Source organism: Trachypithecus francoisi, unplaced genomic scaffold (genome assembly GCF_009764315.1).
Source record: "Trachypithecus francoisi isolate TF-2019V2 unplaced genomic scaffold, Tfra_2.0 Lachesis_group8, whole genome shotgun sequence".
Lineage (NCBI taxonomy): Eukaryota > Metazoa > Chordata > Mammalia > Primates > Cercopithecidae > Trachypithecus > Trachypithecus francoisi.
This window is the reverse complement of record NW_022681473.1, coordinates 6,510,789-6,528,452: the sequence shown is the minus strand read 5'-3', so window position 1 is coordinate 6,528,452 and position 17,664 is coordinate 6,510,789. Positions and strand designations below refer to the sequence as shown.

The following is a 17,664-nucleotide window of genomic DNA, read 5'->3' as shown; positions in this document are numbered from 1 at the left end:
CCAGTGTCATCTCTTACAATAAGCTACCCCTGCTTGAAAAGAGCCAGCCTGCTGAGCTTGCTGCCAGGGCCCGTGGCGCTGCCTGCGCCGTGTGTTTCCCGGGGCGCTGCCTGCGCCGTGTGTTTCCCGGGGCGCTGCCTGCGCCGTGTGTTTCCCGGGGCGCTGCCTGCGCCGTGTGTTTCCCGGGGCGCTGCCTGCGCCGTGTGTTTCCCGGGGCGCTGTCTGCGCCGTGTTTCCCCTAACACAGTCTGTGATGTGTGTTTCCCGTTTTGCTGCCTGCGCTGTTTCCCGTCACACGGCCTGTGATATGTTTCCCGTCATGTGTGCACGTGTTGTCATGTAGTGCCTGTCACAGGTGTTACCCGTCACATGTGTTTGCATGTTGCACACGTGTGGCCTATCAGGTGTACATACGTGTTGTCTGGCACATGTCAGCATCTGGGCATTCTCCGTGTGCCAGGAGCAGCCAGATGCCCTGTGAAGCCTTCTCATGGGAAATGCCCAGATAGGAAGAGCAAAGCTAGGAGCCAAGCCCCCAAGTGGCCACTCCATGTGCCCGGGTCACCTTCAGGTCTGCTCAGCACCAGAGCCTCTGTTCCTTGGCACCATGGACATTAGAACTGACTCTGAACTGGGAAGAGCTGTAGGCCCACTATCCAGGCACCCGCTCCCCGTTTGCCCGGCATCCCAGGGGCCCACACCTTTCCAAATATCACCTTGCCCTGCATTCAGAAGTGAATCATCCGAGGGTCAGGTTGCCCAACTCCGACTGGTTTCTCTGGAGCCTGCCAGGAGGATGTCGTCAGCCACCTCCAGAGAACGCTCAGTCAGCAGATGCCCAGGGGGAACTGGAAGTACACAGCGCTGGCCTTCACCCAGCCTATGGTGGCACCTCGGGACCGCTTGTGAGTCTGCTTGTCATTGAAGGTCGGCGTGAGGCAGGCAGCCTTCCCTCTCAGATTTAGAAAATGTCAAATCTCCCATTGCACCCTTTTGTGTTTCTTACAGGGAGGGTCTGGGGTGCTTGCAGCCGCCAGGCTGAGGGCTCCAACATGTTCCCTCATTTGCAAAGACACACTTAACAGAGAAGGAACCTGTGGCTCACATGGGAGACTCCCTGTCCAAGGCCACAGAGTCTGGCCCCAGGGCCCACTAGAGGCTTCAAGAACCAAACTCACATGAGGGCAGAGAGGAGAGATGGGGCCACGGTTTAGGGCTGGGAGAATCCGTAGAGCCATGCTGAGGCAGGCATGGAGCCTGGAGGTAGGGACGAGGGACTGGCCGCAGTCAGGGGTAGAGGGGCTGTGGGGAGTGAGGAATAGTGTGGGCCAGTCCCGGGCCTGCTGGGGTGCAGCTGGGGGCTCCATGGCCCTCCCACGGCCCCCACTTGTCCTCACCCAGCTGTTCAGAGCTCTTCACCGCGGGGCTGTCCTCCTCTGGCCACAAGAGGAGCGGGTGGAGGAATGGCACCTTCAGACCTTGTAGGGGGTCTGCCTCTCAACCAGCCTGTTTCTCGTGGGCATCGCAGCTAAGGCTGTAGCCGGGAAAGGGTGGTAACCGACCGTACCTGGCCTCCAACCACCACTTCCAAGAACCCTACTGGGCACGGGGTGACCCAACCGTGGCTCAGAAGTGGACCCTGTACGAATAACGAAAAGGTATGGGTACCGGGGTGGTCGCTGAAGGGCTGAGGATGACTACCAGGCCCCTGGAGAGTGTGCCTCCGGAGTCTGTCCCGCCCTCTGGACCCATGGGGGACCAGCAACGCCGTCACACCCTCCTCTGTCGAGGTCCCTGCCAGCCGCTCGGCCGCTCCTTTCTCTCGACTAGGGTTGGCAAAGGCAGGCACATATTGGGAGGGGCAGGGCCTCAGGAGGGAGGACGGACTGGTGGGCGGGGCCTACGGATACCTTGCCCCGCCCCCAGTGGAGTTCCGCTCTCGCACTCCCAGCGGTCCCGCTAGGTTAGGGCCTCCCACCACGGCGCCCAGAGGCCGGGTCAGCCAGGCGTGCACCCCAGGGGCGCTCCGTCCCCCGCGGCCTAGGACTCCCCAGTCAGGACAGTACAAAATCTCTTTATGGCTCATTTTCTGTAAAAAATCGTGGCTCTCGGCGGACCCTAGGGATAGGAGATACAAAGCGCGCTCACACGCGGTCTGGGCAGGCGGCCAAGAGCTGGGGGGATCTGGAGCGGGGCCGGGTCGCAAGAAGACCCCGACCCTGCGTCGGGGCTGGGAAGTGTGCTAGGGGACCGCGGGATTTCAGCTGTGTTTTCGAACCCCTGTTCTTGGTTGAGGGGTTCCCAAGGCTCCACCCCGCCTTGGAGGGGGCTGCTGAAGCCCGGAGGTGACCCGGGCTCTGGGAGGGGCGTCCCCAATGTGGGGGAGGAGAGACAGGGGCCTTTGAAGACAGCTCGGGACTCGGAGGGGGTCTCCCCGACCTGAGACGTGGTAAACTGAGGCCGGCGAGCAGGGAGGCTGAGTCCTGGGACCAGGCGACCCCTCACTGCTCCTCGGGCCCGTCGCCCCCCTGCGCCTGTTCGTAGGGGCAGGGCCGGCGGCCAAGTCCCGCGGGCTCGGGGCCGGGCCTGGGCCCCGCGGGCGGCGCCTCCTCCTCCGCGCCGTCCCCATGCTCGCCCTCCGCGTCGCTCTCGTCCGAGTTGTCCTCCTCCAAGTAGCGGTAACCGCGCACCTTGTGCTGGGGCCGCGGGATGCGGGGCTGGCGTGGGGCCACGCCCCGCCGCAGCTTCTGCTCCATCCGCAGGTAGGAGACCGCGGCCGCCACCAGCGTCACCAGCAGCACCGCCAGCTTAGCCTGGGCGTAAGGACAGGGATGCCAGGGACCCGCGGCCGCCTCTCCCCGCACCTCCCCGCCTATGCCCCAAGCGGAGATAGGCCCTTCCCTCCTTCTGGAGCCTCCCGAGCCACACGACCCTCAACTTCTTCAGCACCTCCACCCGCGCTTCCTGGACCGCCTCCTGCAGGCGAAGCTCACATCCCAGCACTGTCCCTTACAGTCGCCACGCCCCTGGGAACCTCAGTGTCCCACACTGTAAGGGGAGAATGCAAATCCCTTTGCCTCATAGGGTGCATGCACCGGTGTTGATAAAGTGCTGGCCACAGGCGCTGCCTTCTCAGGGCTTACAACGCTCTGTGTCCCTGACAGGCCCGTGGGCTGTAGTGATGCTTTTCATGGGGTTTTGACTACAACCCGCAGTCAGGAATGATTTTACATCATAGCTCAGTACATACACACATATCTGTAGGCATACTTCCTGCTATTTTCTTTTTTTGAGACAGGGTCGCTCCTTCTCCCCGGCCCCACAACTGCTGAAGTGCAGTGGCATGATCATGGCTCATTTCAGCCTCAACCCTCCAGGCTCAAGCCATCCTCCCACCTCAGTCTCCCAAGCTGGAACTACAGGCACGCACCACCACGCCCAGCTAATGTTTAAATTTTTTGTAGACACAGGGTCTCCGGCTGGTCTTGAACTCCTGGACTCAAGCAGTCCTCCTGCCTCAGCCTCCCAAAGCGCTGGGATTACAGGTGTGAACCATGCCCAGCCCGCTCACTGCTTTTTCTTTTCTTTTCTTTTCTTTTCTTTTTTTTTTTTTTGAGACAGAGACTCACTCTGTCCTCCAGGCTGAAGTGCAGTGGCATGATCTTGGCTCACTGCCACCTCCATCTCCCAGGTTCAAGCCATTCTCGTGCCTCAGCCTCCAGAGTAGCTGGGATTACAGACACACGCCACCATGCCCAGCTAATTTTTGTGTTTTTAGTAGAGACAGGGTTTCACCATGTTACCCAGGCTGGTCTCAAACTCCAGACCTCAGGTGATATGCCCACCTCAGCTTCTCAAAGTGCTGGGATTACGAGCATAAGCCACTGTGCCCGGCCCATCCCCTGCTATGTTTAGTTCTGTTTTTAAAAAATGTTTAGCAACTGGGACTTGCTAGACCGAGCCACCATCTTTTGGGAGCAGAGTATGAGGGCCTTGCCCCCCACTTCAGGCCATGAAGGCAGACAGACCCAACATCTGGAGAACAGGGTACCAAAGAGCCCACAGGACGGCTGTGATGCACCCACAAAATCCCCTCAGAGATGGGCAAACAGACTGGCTGGAGGTGGGCCAGTAAGTGGGGTGCTGAGTTGAGGGCCACCCAGTGGGCTGCAGGAATGGGGCCTTGGCCCAGAGACTGACTTGGGAAGGGGTGGCGTTTAGGAAACTGTGAAGCCAGGGCAGGGGCTAAGGAAGTACCTGTCATTGGGCATGGGGCCCCCAACCCTGCCCAGCCTCACCTTCATGGGCAGGCTCGAGCCCAGGTACACGGTGAAGATGGCCACAGCCTGCCACCAGTGGTAGATGGTGAAGATAAAGTCCTGTCTTTCCTTGTCTTCGTACAAGATTCCCAGGAGTGCTGCAGGCAGGCGGTACAGGGCAGGCAGGGGAGAGGTGTCACCTGGGGCCTGGAGCTGCCCAGCTACCACCTATGAACTTTACCAAGCCCCGTGTGAGTCCCAGCCAAGGACCGGAGAGCGCCTAAAAAGTGCTGTCAGCTGTCCTGGCCTGCCCCCTGGTGGAGACCCTAGTCACCACACCACTCACACGCGAAAGCAGAAATAGGAGCAGGTGCGCTGGGCTGTGTGGATGCAGGTGGTCCCGCTCTGCACCACATGCGTGGCCTCAAAAGAAGAAAGCCCTGTGCTTAGTCATGTCCTGTCCCCAACCCCAGGTGTGCAGTGCCAAGCGTGCAGGTGCTGTTTCTCCTCCTCAGCCAGGGCTAGGGAGATCGAACTGTTTGCAGTTGCTAACTCTGCAAATCAAACCTGAAGCTAAGCATGGAGAGGGGGGCTTCCTTTCCAACGAGTCCCCCCAGGGTGGGCAAAAAGAGTAATGAATCGGGAGTCAGGAGATGCATACTCGTTCTCAGGACTGTAATGTCGGCTCTGTGAGTGATTTGGGTACTTAACTCCCCAGAGCCGCTTTTCCCAGTGGTGAGATGAGCTTACGCCTATTGTGTGCTGTGTGCCGAAGTTCTAAAGTAAGAAAGTGGGCATGGCACCTGCCAAATCGTAGGGGCCACTATTAACACCTTCGTCAGGCACTCAGGACATGAACACTCCTGTCTTGGGGCCCTGCAGGGTGACTTTACCCCCACAGGAATGCTATGAAGAGACAAGGAGCCCCCATGGTTCACAAGGAGGAGATGGGATGTGGAGCTGGGCAGAGGAGATGCCAGGACCAGACAGGGCACAACATAGGTCTGAGATACCCAGGCTGGACTCTGTCCAGAATTGGCTATCCTTGGGCAAAATGGCCAAGAGACTGTGGTGCAGTGTGGGGCTCCAGCCTCTACTATAGACAGAGACACCGAGCAAGCCCCTGCCCCACCAGCAGCAGGCATGACCTCTGCCACTCCACACCCCCAAGGATGACATTCAAAACTGTTCACAGCTTCGGCCCATCAGAACAGACGCTGACATGGATGCCCTGCAGGACCGTGCCTGTGTGTGCTAGCTGTGTCACTGCGTGTGCCCATCTGTGAGCAGGGAGCATCCTGGAGCTGAACTTGGGCCTACCCGCTGCCTTCTGCTATTCTCCAGCAGCCCAGACCTGGGGCCTGGACTCTGGTACTGAGCAGACTGGGTTGGGTCTGCAGGCCTGCTCCTCTCCGTACAAAGGCCCATGTCTGTATCTAGGCCCTGGTGTATACAAGGCCACTTGCTCCTACCACACGCTCGCTGAGGCAGAGATCAAAACATCTGCTCCAAGTATCACGAAAACTATGCCAAGGTAAGCCCTGTCCCCTGGTATGAAAAGGGAGAATCCCTGATGTGTTTTTCACACTGTCCCTAAGGGGTGTCCACAGAGCCCCACACCTACCCTGTGTAGCCACGAGAGTTCACACTGACCCTCCAGTGTTGATGGGGCCCTGTGCCCGCCCTGAGGTATTAACAGAATGTTCATGGCATGGAACTCCTATACCTGTCTCCAGGCCCTACCCATCTGTCCCCACTGTGTCCATGAGACTTCCCTTCCACCCCTGGAGTGTCCACAGGAAGCCCTACCTACCTCTGCCATGTCCACAGGACCCTAGGTGACCATGGGACCCCATATCTGTCCCTGGGATGTCTATGTCCAGCCAACCGCCCAGAGATAACCATAAAGTCCCCTGCCCCACCCCGCCTCCCCCACTCCCAGTGCCTACAGTTATACTCACTGCTGAGTCCAGTCTTGTTCAGGGCGCTGCCCACACCCCAAAGGGCAGCTGCCACATAGAGGATCCAGCTGTGTTGCAGGACCCGAGGCACAGGAGCCCAGAAAAAAAGGACGAAGGTGAGCAGCAGGTGCACCCCTGCTCCAGCCACCAGGGGCACCGGGCGTGGCAGCCACAGCCCCAGCAGGCCCAGGAGTGAGGCAGCTGAGGCACCCAGGCTGTAAGCCACGAGGAGGTGAGCCAGCCGCTCCAGCCCCACCGAGCACACGCCATAGCCCTGGGGGGGACAAGGGGTGAGCATTGGAGTCCAGAACATCCCAGACCCCGGCCTCAGCCCTCCCCACAAGAAGTGTTCCTTAGGCCCCGCCCTGCCCTCCCTGGACTGCCTGACCTCGCTCCAAGGCTCAGGGGAAGGTTCTGAGAGCAAGTGTGAAAATGCTTGGAGTGTCCCTAGACACCATGGGCTGTACTCTGCCAGGAACCCAACGCTTTGTGGGTGCTATCCCATTCCAACTCAGAGAAGCTAAAATAACTTGCCCAAGGTAAAGGCGGGATGGGGTAAGAGAGGGAAGAGAAAGCAGGAGGGGAATATTTGGGATATACATGTACACACTTACACATGTAATTAAAAATTATTCGTTGTTTACTTGAATTCAAATTTACCTGGTTATCTTGTCTTTTATCGGGCAATCCTATGCAGGCTGTACTTACCAAGGCGATACCAGTGCAGGCAAAGAGCACCTCGAAGCCGCTATATATAAAGAAAGGTACGAGATGGCGCAGGCGGTAGTCACGCACGTGCTTGAAGGGCAGCTGGAAGATGTTGCCCCAGCCCACGCTGCGCAGATCGATCTCCTCTGTGGGCCGGTAAGCGGCTCCGCACAAACCCAGCACCTGTGAACCCATGACTTGAGGGGCAGCCAGCCAGGCCCAGGCCCGGCCTCCAGGCTTCAGCCCGGCCCTTCAGATGCACCACAAACCCAGGCCTTGCCCCAGCTCTCGGCCCCGCCTCCCAGCCCAGGGCCCCAACCCTGAGACACACCCAGGTCCAGGTCTTGCCTCGTCCCAGCTCAAGGCCCCGCCTCTCAGCACAAAGCCACGCCACCACACTCCCAAAGACGGTGGTCTTACCTCCCAGCCAAAGTCCCCATCCCCTCTCTCTCACATGCACACACTTCACAACTCACACTCAGACAAACCCATAGACTTCAGCCTTGCTTCTCAGCCCCGCCTTCCAGACTAGTCCCCGCCCCTCGGACACACCCACAGACTTCAGCCCCGCCTCCCAGCGCTAGGCCCGGCCCTGACACAGCCACAGAAGTGGGCCTTGCCTCCCAGCTCCATCGCCAGGCTGCAGCCGCGCCAACGCCTTAGTTCTGCCTTCCAGTACCGCTCCCAGTTTGAGCCACACCTTCCAGCCCTCACCCTGGGTCCTGTCCCCAACCCCCTCACAGGTCTCACTCACTCCTCTAAGATCTTGTCTCCAGCTCGAAACCGTGGGCTAAGCCCGTTCCCACCAGTCCCTGGCCTCTGGATTCCCACCCCTGCCTGGGACCACAGGCCTCAGCCCCGCCTCCGAGCCTCATGCCCCCTCTGCAGCACTCCGCCCTAACTCCCCAACTCAGATCACGCTCCCAGGCCTACGGCCCCCTCGCCCCAGGCCACAATCCGACCCTGGCCACGCCATCTGATCCAGACCCTTTCTCGCAGACTCGGTCCCCAGACCCACACTCTGCTTCACAGACTGTCCTGCCCCCATCCCAGGCCGCACCAGCAGCATGGCCAGGAAGGCCACTGCCATGAGCACGCTCTCCACCACAATGAGGTTTCCGCTCCGCGGGAGCGTCCGCAGAACCGTCTTGTTGAAGCCGCTGAGGATCCCGTGGCTGTTGGTGCCTGGAAAGGGTGGGGGCGGGAGCACCGTGAGTGAAGAGTGGGGCACACAGTCAACCCAGCCACCTGGGTGGAGCCACACCAGCCGCGGAGGCGCGGTGGAGGGACGGGAGAGTGAGAGCAAGGGCAGGGTTCCTTCGGAGAGCGGTTTGGAGGTTTGGGCCACTGGGGCTGGGTGTGCCCCGGGAAAGGGGCATCTTTCCCCGGCTTCCCACCCTATTGCCCCAAGGCTCAGTCGACCTCACATTTCCATACACACCCCCTGCACTGATTGAGCTCTGACTCTTTGCCTGGCCCCAAGAAAGATCCCACTGGCAGCCTCAGCCCAGATGGTGCCTCCTCCAGGCAGTCTTCCCTGCTCACCCACTCTCCTGGCTGGGTCAGATGTCCTAACTACTTACTCCTACAGGGCCCTGTGTCTTGCCCACCAGAGCCGTGGGGCGCTGGGCTGCCAGCCCTGAATCCTGTGAGTGAGGGCCCAGTGTCTGCTGGGAAAGCAAGCAGGCTTTGGGGACTCCTCCCTCATCCCCATAAGGACTAACCGCAGCTCTGCACGTTGTACAGCGTGTGGTTCAGGTCATACAGGTAGTGGTTCAGGAAGTAAATCATGGGCAGCTGGGCGCAGGCGAAGCTCAGCTGCAGACACAAGGGCAGTTGGGACCAGACTCAGGCATAGAGCCAGGTAGGGTCACAGGCATGTCCAGGCACAGCCTTTTGGGGACAGGGGCCTTCCCAGTTCTGGGAGTAGTGTGGTTACAGGGCCGCGCAGTGAGGAAGACCTCCTCCTGGCCAGCACGGTGGACGGGGCAGATGAGGTCACTATGGATGAGCAAGCGAGGGTGTGCTCAAGAAAGGCAGATGGGCAGCCTGGGCAACAGAGAAAGACCCTATCTCTACAAAAAATAAAAAAATTAGCCGGGTGTGGTAGCACACGCATGTGATGCCAGCTACTCAGACCGCTGAGGTAGGAGGCTCACTTGAGCCCAGGAGTTCAAGGTTGCAATGAGCTATGACTGCACTGCTGCATTCCAGCCTGGACAAGACCCTGCCCCCCACCCCCACCAAAAGAGAAAGAAAGAAAACTAAATGAAGTTGGGGCAGATACAGTGGTGTGCGCATGTAGTCCCGGCTGCTTGGGAGGCCAAGGTGGGAGGATCAATGGAGCCCAGGAGTTCAAAGCCAGCTGGGCGACATAGTGAGACCAGGCCTCTTAAAAATAACAATAATAAAAGAAAGGAAAATGGGACTAGAGGGTTGAGACTGTGGATGGGCTCCAATGCGTGGGTCTGCCCTTGCCACCCAACAGTGACCCACGTGGCACTCACATGGAAGCAGCTGTAGAAGATGGCTTGGAAGACCAGGAGATAGGGCGCATGGGAGCCCCGTGGAGGCCGCTGCTTCAGCCCCTGCCCATCCTGCTCCTTGTAGTGGGAGTACTCATGGTACTTCTGTGCCATCCTGGACCACAAAGGAGAGAAGGCTCTCCCCTGCCCGACCTGTGCCACTCCTGTGTGTCCTGCACCCAGAGCTAGGGGCAGACCAGCCCTGGTGTGGGGAAGCTGAGGCCCAGAGGGTAGAAGGGGCTGGACCGTGATCCCTGAGCCAAAGTTGGCAATAAAGTGGAGGCTTGACCAGGTCTGCAGCCTCCTGTTCTGTTGCCCACCAGGCTCACCTGGTGATGTAGTTGCCCATGGAAGCCCAAAGAGGCACGATGGCCATGCCCAGGGCCACAGCCGAGGGCACAAGCGTGTAGTAGCGCTCCCAGTAGTTGGTGGAGACAAAGAGGGCGTAGATGCCCACGGCCAGGAACATCATCCACTTGGTTCCGAAAAACCTGCGGACAGTGGGAGAGATGCTGGCACCACGGGCCTGCTGGACCACGGCGGCCTGAAGCCAAATGGGGCCAAAACTGCAGGTCCCAGCTTACCGGGCTATGTGAGGTAGAGAGAGTCGAGGGCCCTGAGATGGAATCTCAGATACACAGACCTGCTGAGTGGCCTCAGGCAAGCTACTGTGCCTCAGTTTTCCCAGCTGTCATATGGGCACAGAGCCCAAACCACGGGCCTCTCACCACCACTGTGAGGATGGAGAGTAGCCCATGGGTATAACAAGCCCTCATGCGTGTTCTGGGCTCTCTGACTCTCCTATTCCCCCTTCTCCTCCCAAGCTCATGCACTGTGCCTGTAGGGCCCAGGGACACCTCCCAGGGGCTTGATTCAGGCTGGGAGAAGAAAGAGGAAGTGGCCCCACTGCTGGGAGCAGCAGAGCCGGAGTCCTGGTGCTCCTGCCTCCAGTCCATTGCTCTTAAGAACTGTGGTGGTCAGTCAGGAAGTTTCCTCCTCTCTGGGTCTGGGAAAAGGTCACACAGTGACAATAGAAGGGGCTTGGTGAGTGACAGGCTAAGGGCCCAATCAGGCCATGGAGGCTGATCAAGCCAAAAACTACTACTGGTGTCTTCAGGTTTTCTGTATTTACGCTCCTTAAGTAAAAATGCCAGTAAAAATGTGCATTCACCACCGGTGAGGATGTGGTTTAAAAGTGGCACATATAGGCCGGGCATGGTGGCTCACATCTGTAATTCCAGCACTTTGGGAGGTGAAAGTGAGCGGATCACCTGAGGTCAGAAGTTTGAGACCAGCCTGGCCAACATGGTGAAACCCCATCTCTACTAAAAATACATAATTCGCCGGGCATGGTGGTGCACACCTGTAATCCCAGCTACTTGGGAGGCTGAGGCTGGAGAATCGCTTGAACCCAGGAGGCAGAGGTTGCAGTGAGCTGAGATCGCACCACTGCACTCCAGCCTGAGCAACAGCAAGAGTGCATCTCAAAAAAAAAAAGTGGCACATATAGCCAGAGGTCATGCACACGGCATAACCCTTTTGGGAAAGCAGCCTGGTAGTTTTGGCAGGGGGTGAACATGTGACTTTGAGTCCCTCTGCCGGGGTTCAAGCCTTCAGTCTGCCAGTTACTGCCTGTGGGACCTGGGCAAGTTGTTCAACACCATGGTTTATTCATGTCTAAGATTAGAGCAGCTTCCTCAAATTCTTGGGAATTAAATTGCACTTATAAAGTGCCCAGCACGGCCAGGCATGGTGGCTCTTGCCTGTAATCCCAGCACTTTGGGAGGCCGAGATGGGTGAATCACAAGGTCAGGAGTTTGAGACCAGCCTGGCCAACATGGTGAAATCCCGTCTCTACTAAAAATACAAAAAATTAGCCGGGCGTGGTGATGGGCGCCTGTAATCCCAGCTACTCGGGAGGCTGAGGCAGGAAAATCGCTTGAACCTGGGAGGCAGAGGTTGCAGTGGGCCGAGATTGTGCCGTTGCACTCCAGCCTGGGTGACAGAGTGAGACTCTGTTTCCAAAAAAAAAAGTAAAAATAAAAATAAATAAATAAATAAAATAAAGTGCCCAGCACACAGGAGACAAGAGTTCACTGCTACTAGTGGAAGTGATAGGTTCCAAAAACCATAAAGCCTTTCGTATGGCTTTGACCTAGTAAAGACATTGTTGAAAATGTATCCTAGGAAAAATAATTGTTTAAAAAATTGGGGGAGTGCTGGATGAGGTGGCTCACACCTGTAATCCCAACACTTTGTGGGGCTGAGGCGGGTGAATTCGAGACCAGCCTGAGCAACACAGCAACTCCCCATTGCTATAAACACTATAAAAATCAGCCAGGTGTGATGGCGTGCTCCTGCCGGCCCAGCTACTCGGGAGGCTGAGGCAGGAGGATTGCTTGAGCCCAGTGTGTGGGGGTTGAGGAGGCAGAGAGCTGTGTTTGTGCCACTGCACTCTAACCTGGGCGACAGAGTGAGACTCTGTTTCAAAAATAATAATAATAATAAATAAACACATTAATTAAAAAGAACAAACAAGGAAACAACTCAGTGCCGCCATATCTGCAGAAGATGCTACCATTGCAAAGTCGTAACTGTGAAGGCTGTCGAGTAGGCTAAGATATGCTCAGTGAAAAGAAGGAAGCAAGTGCTGGGCACGGTGGCTCATACCTGTAATCCCAGCACTTTGGGAGGCCAAGGCAGGCGGATCACTTGAGGTCAGGAATTCAAGACCAGCCTGGCCAACATAGTGAAACCCGGTCTCTACTAAAAGTATAAAAATCAGCCGGGTGTCAGGCGCCTGTAATCCCAGCTACTCAGGGCACTGAGGTAGGAGAATCGCTTGAGCCTGGGAGGCGGAGGTTGCAGTGAGCCAAGATCATTCCACTGTACTGCAGTCTGGGTGACAGAGCAAGAGTCTGTCTCAAAAAAAAAAAAAAAATAGTAAGCAAGCGAAAGCAAACATGGCCCACTTGCATACACATACACACACACACACACACACACACACACACACACACGGGTGCGTCCACACACATGCGCTCTGGGGACAAGGATGTGAATGCAATCTACGCCTGGTGGTGGGACAGCATGGACAGCCGATTTCGTGGAAGGCTTAGGCGGGGTTTCTTTTTTATAATTTCAGTTATTCTAATCCTGCTTGTGCAACTGGAGATTTTTTAAATTTTCAAATTTTTGTTTAAATGGGGTTTTTTTTTGCTTTTTTTTTTTTTTTTTTTTTTTGAGACGGAGTCTCGCTCTGTCGCCCAGGCTGGAGTGCTGTGGCCGGATCTCGGCTCACTGCAAGCTCCGCCTCCCGGGTTCACGCCATTCTCCTGCCTCAGCCTCCCGAGCAGCTGGGACTACAGGCGCCCACCACCTCGCCCGGCTAGTTTTTTGTATTTTTTAGTAGAGACGGGGTTTCACCGTGTTAGCCAGGATGGTCTCGATCTCCTGACCTCGTGATCCACCCGTCTCGGCCTCCCAAAGTGCTGGGATTACAGGCTTGAGCCACAGCACCCGGCCTTTTTTGTTTGTTTAAGATGAGGGAACTCAAATTCTCGCAATTTGTCCACTGGCCTCCAGGTCCCATCAGGGAGGGCGCTGTGGACCGGTGATGGGGAGGCTGAACCACACACCGCCAGGGCTCAGATCTGGGGGAGAGTTCCCGGGGCACCTGCCCAGCCATGCGTGTCTGTGAGAAACACCCCTCGGCACCAGTCACAGCGACTGGGCCAGGCATGGGTGCTGGACTTTGCTGACCAACCAGAAATCCCTAACTCCACAGCCCCAACCCAGAAGGCCACAGTGGCTCTGGGAGGCCTCCAAGGAGGCCTGGAGAGGAGGATGTCACGTGAGACCCAGGCAAGCTGGGAGGGAGCTCAGCCCGTGTGAATCTGTTGCTGGAAACCAAACGTGCCCTGAAGCAAAGTTCCTCTTTCCTTCCCCAAATCCGAGTTTCACCCCCTTCACTCTCAGGCTTCCGGGTAGAAGCCTCTCCCTTGCTCTCTCCCACCACAAACACCTCGACAGACGGATGCCTCCTAGCCCGCCGGCCTTTACACCCCGCCGAGATGGGAGTACCGCAGCATCCCACGGGAGCAGCCAAGCCCACCTGATGAGCACTGGTGTGTAGAGCAGGGCGGCGATGGGCGTCACGTTGATGCCCATCAGCATCTTGCTGTCGATGTCAGGCAGTCCCATGTTGCCATATTTCACCTCGCGGTAGGTCTCGTCGTAGTGCAGGATCAGCTGCATCTGCAGGAGGCCTGGGGACAGGACAGGGAGCGGCGTGGAGGGAGCAGCCTGGCTCTGGGCGCCACCGAGCAGAAGCCGGCATGCAGGCCTCGCGGGGAGCTCCAATCACCGAAGGCATCCCCGCTGGCAGCGCCCCTCAGGACAGCGTGGGTCCCGGGTTGCCACGCCTTCTGCCAGCCCGCGGCCACTTGGCCAGCTGGGCCCAGACCCCCACCTGCCTTACTCCGCCAGCCTCCATTTCCGAAGGGGACAGGTCTGTCCCGGAGCCTGGACCCCCGCCCCCTACCCACACCGAGGCTCTGGCTGGGACCTGGGAACGCTGCGCTACTTGACCTCCCTACCCCACCTCCACCGCAGGGGGCCGTGGCTGCAGCTGCGAGGGCGGCGGAGGGGAAGTGAGAGAGGGCGGGAGGCCGTGGCCCGCGGTTTCTGTTTCCCGGGCCGGGCTGGGAGCGGGCGGGGCGGCCCCGGGTGCCCGCGCGGCACCTACCCAGGTAGACGCCGTAGGTGAGCATGCCCCCGGCGCTGGCCGCCAGCACGTTCTTGAGCACGCCCAGGCGCTTGCGGCGGTAATAGCGGCGCTCCTCCTCCTCCTCATTGTAGTTGGGGTACGCGCCCACCAGCTCGTCCAGCTGCGGGCCACGCATGCCGCTCGCACCCGCAATCGCGCCTCGAACCCGTGCCCCCCGGTGCCCGCTGCCCCCCGGCCCGCCCAGGCCCACAGGGGACCCCCGCCCCTCACGCTCCTAGTCCCCGCTCACCGGGGCCTCGGGCCCGTCCGGGACCCCGAGCCGATCCTCCTCGCCCTGCGGTCCCACGGCCCCCGCCATCGGGTAGAGCGGCGGCTCCGCCTCCATGGCCCGAGCAACTGCGGACTCGCGGCGGTGGCCCCGGAGCCCCCGCCACCGCCCGGCTACTTCCTCCCGGTGGGCGGGACCTGCCCCCACCCCGCCCTGTCCCGCCCTGCGGGCTGCGTCCTCCAGGACACGTGTGTGTGCGCGCGCGCGTGCAGGGGCGTGCCTGTGTGTGCCCCTTTGGGTGTGAGTTCGAATTCCCGCTCAGCCACTTCCTGGCCCTGTGACTTTAGGAATTAACTCCATTTCTTTATGCCTCGGTTTCCTCAGTTTCCTTGGGTGTGAGTTCGAATTCCCGCTCAGCCACTTCCTGGCCCTGTGACTTTAGGAATTAACTCCATTTCTTTATGCCTCGGTTTCCTCAGTTTCCTTGGCGGTGAAACAGAAATACTTGGCACTACCCCTGGGGCCATGGCAGAATTACTGAGTTAATGCAAAGCCTTGGAAAGTACCAGGCCCACCTTAAGCTCCGGTCAGGGTTGCCTGGGTCATCCCCAGCCCCACCTCCAAGCCTGTTGTTACAGCTCATCAAAGAGCTCTGCAGGGACGGTATCCTCACCAGCTGGGCCACACCTCCCACCACAGGACACTACAGCCAGAGCCCACCTCCCATGTCCCCATCCTGCTCCAGTTTGGGCTGTGCAAATGGGAGCTTGGGTGGGGTCCTAGGAGGTGGAGATGGTGGCCCCCACTGAACTACATGGGGCACCCTGCCACCACCCGCCACCCGCCCCCGTCCTGCTGGGCACTGGATCCAGGGCTGCAGCAGGAGCTGTGGTGGGGCCGACATTCCAAAGCACTGGCTGCCCACCCGGCTGGAGCCACAGGGCCACTTTTGAAAACATCCAGATTCTCTGGCCCCTGGGTTCCTCCTGGTTTCAATGCTCTTCCTCCTGCTCCTCCCAGGTGGCTTCCTTCCCACTCAGCTCTGGGAACAAGGGACCATCCCTGCAGAGAATGCAGCCCCTCCACTTCCCTTCTGTGCCCTCCCTGTGCAACCCCCTCCACCAACTGCTCTCCAGGTACATCCTCTCCCGAATGCAGAGGATGGCATTGGGCACCTACTGAGTGATCAATACTTGTGACTGGATAGATGCATGAGTGACTGGATGACAAACACCTCTCGCCCCGCAAGGATTGCTGGGAAGGTGGAGGGACAGGGGAGGGAGGTGCGAATCTCCAGTGGCTTCAGGCTTCCAGGAGATAGAACTTTCCTCAGGTGAGGATGCCCAAGTGCAGATGTGGGGAACAGACAGGTGGATTCATGCAGGTGGGTGGCTGGAAGTGGGAGACAGGAAAGGAGCAGGAGAGAGGGCAGGGCCCGAAGCTCAGGGACAGGGAGGAGGTGGGAGAGTAGGGCTAAGGTGGGGGCCGTTCTCAGACAGCAGACACTGGCATCATTACGCAGCATGACGAGAAAGTGCGATTCTCCTGCCTTAGCCTCCTGAGTAGCTGGGATTACAGGCGTGTGCCCCCACATTCAGCTGATTTTTGTATTTTTAGTAGAGATGGGATTTCACCATATTGGCCCAGGCTGGTCTCGAACTCCTGACCTCAGATGATCCACCCGCTGTAGTCCCCAAAGTGCTGGGAGTGGGCCCCCCAAGCTTCTCAATTTCCCTGAGGGACCCCAACCCTCTGGGGCCTGGTGCCATCTCTTCCTCCCCTTGTCCCTCTGGGTCTGGGGGTGGTGACAGCTGCTGTGGTTGCCCATCCTGGGCTCTTCAATCACCTGTGCTGTGCCACCAACTCCCTGCACTCAATGTCTCCTACTCAAAACACCTGGAGACAGCCGGGCAAGGTGGCTCACGCCTGCAATCCCAGCACTTTGGCTGGCCAAGGAGGATCACTTGAGCTCAGGAGTTCAAGACCAGCCTCGGCAACATAGTAAGACCCCATCTCTACAAAAACCACAAAAACTAGCCTGGTGTGGTGGTGCACACCTGTAGCCCCAGCTACTCAGGAGGCTGAGGTAGGAGAACTGCTTGAGCCCAGGAGGATGAGGCTGCAGTGAGCCGAGACTGTGCCACTGCACTCCAGCCTGGGCAACAGAGTGAGACCTTCTCTCTCTCAAAAAAAAAAAAAGCCCTGGAGGCTGTAAGCCCTGACTGACCTGATACATCTCCTCTCTCCAGAAAGGATTTTTTTTTAGGTGGTTTATGGAGCTGCTCTTGGGGAGCCTGGAGACTACTTAAGAAGCTGATAGGGTGGCCCAGATAAACACACCAGGGTGACCTGCAGGACAGAGATCTGAGCAGGGCCAGCACTCCCACCAACCCATCCAGGTTGCAACAATCTACAGTCACATCCCCAGGAAGGGGCAGCCAGATCTCCCCATCACTATTTACCAATGCTTTTCTCTAGAATAAGGCTTTACTTTCAGTTCTCATTATGAAAATTATCGATGTTCCTTGAAGAAAAGCAAGCAGAAGAGAATAAATATTGCTCTCAACTGGAACTCCCTGAAATAACCTCTTGGAATATTGTTACCCTGCACTGCACTGACACAGGAGTGTGCTGGGCAGCCCACATGATTCCCTTCACACCACTTCCCTGGCATGGATGCGATTCCACATATTTTAAACATTAAAGCCAATGGCGATGATGATCACTGGGTCTGGCTCACGGGATGTTGAGAGGTCCCCAGGTTGGGGTGTGCCAAGGGCTCTGCCCAGTGCCTGGCACAGCAAATTCCCAGGTGGCTGCTGTTTTCCACTGATACTTGAGGCTTCCAAGAGTTGGTGGCAATGGGCTCACCCAGAGCTGAAGACCCCAGCCCATTCCTGTGCGAGGGCTCCAGGCACCTTGGAAGCACCGTGGGCCGGGGAGCCAGGACTGGCTGGGTGTGGATCCCCGTGTGTCCTTGTCACTGTGTGACCCAGCCGGAAAGCGCGGTCAATAATATCTGGGAATTGTGAAAATTGTGTGAGGTATCCGCACACAGTAGGTGTTCAGTAAAGGGTTGCTGAGTGCGTAAATGAACAAGTGACCTGCATTTACTGTTGCCCGTGAATTCTGACTGTGTCCTGGGCCCTGTGCCCCTGCAGCCTCTAACTTTGCCTCTCCGAGGAGCCAGGGTGGGTCCAGCCTTCCAGGCTTC

The 17,664-nt window shown here is 58.1% G+C and overlaps 1 protein-coding gene and 1 long non-coding RNA gene across 2 annotated transcripts; one reads left to right on the top strand and one right to left on the bottom strand.

The window, feature by feature from the left end:
• Positions 1-2,054: 2,054 nt before the first annotated feature.
• Positions 2,055-14,667, bottom strand: UNC93B1 (unc-93 homolog B1, TLR signaling regulator). Its single transcript, XM_033204072.1, has 11 exons — positions 14,472-14,667; positions 14,201-14,342; positions 13,568-13,721; positions 9,783-9,944; positions 9,436-9,568; positions 8,653-8,746; positions 7,989-8,113; positions 6,929-7,111; positions 6,221-6,494; positions 4,299-4,417; positions 2,055-2,813 (listed from the first exon to the last, which is right to left on the bottom strand). Exons 1-11 carry the CDS (start codon positions 14,565-14,567, stop codon positions 2,502-2,504), a joined length of 1,794 nt encoding a protein of 597 aa, XP_033059963.1. The 5' UTR covers positions 14,568-14,667; the 3' UTR covers positions 2,055-2,501.
• LOC117079864 lies at positions 13,425-17,542 on the top strand. The gene is made up of 3 exons (XR_004435637.1): positions 13,425-13,580; positions 15,471-15,586; positions 16,700-17,542. It is a non-coding gene; the product is annotated as an uncharacterized LOC117079864 (long non-coding RNA).
• Positions 17,543-17,664: the final 122 nt, after the last annotated feature.

Bases quoted from the DNA above. Each gene is read 5' to 3' on its own strand.
- UNC93B1 (XM_033204072.1), bottom strand. From the start codon at position 14,567: ATGGAGGCGGAGCCGCCGCTCTACCCGATGGCGGGGGCCGTGGGACCG. The intron at 9,569-9,782 runs GTGAGCCTGGTG...TTTGTGGTCCAG, and splicing joins ATGGGCAACTACATCACCAG to GATGGCACAGAAGTACCATG. The intron at 8,747-9,435 runs GTGAGTGCCACG...TTGTGTCTGCAG, and splicing joins TCTTCTACAGCTGCTTCCAT to CTGAGCTTCGCCTGCGCCCA.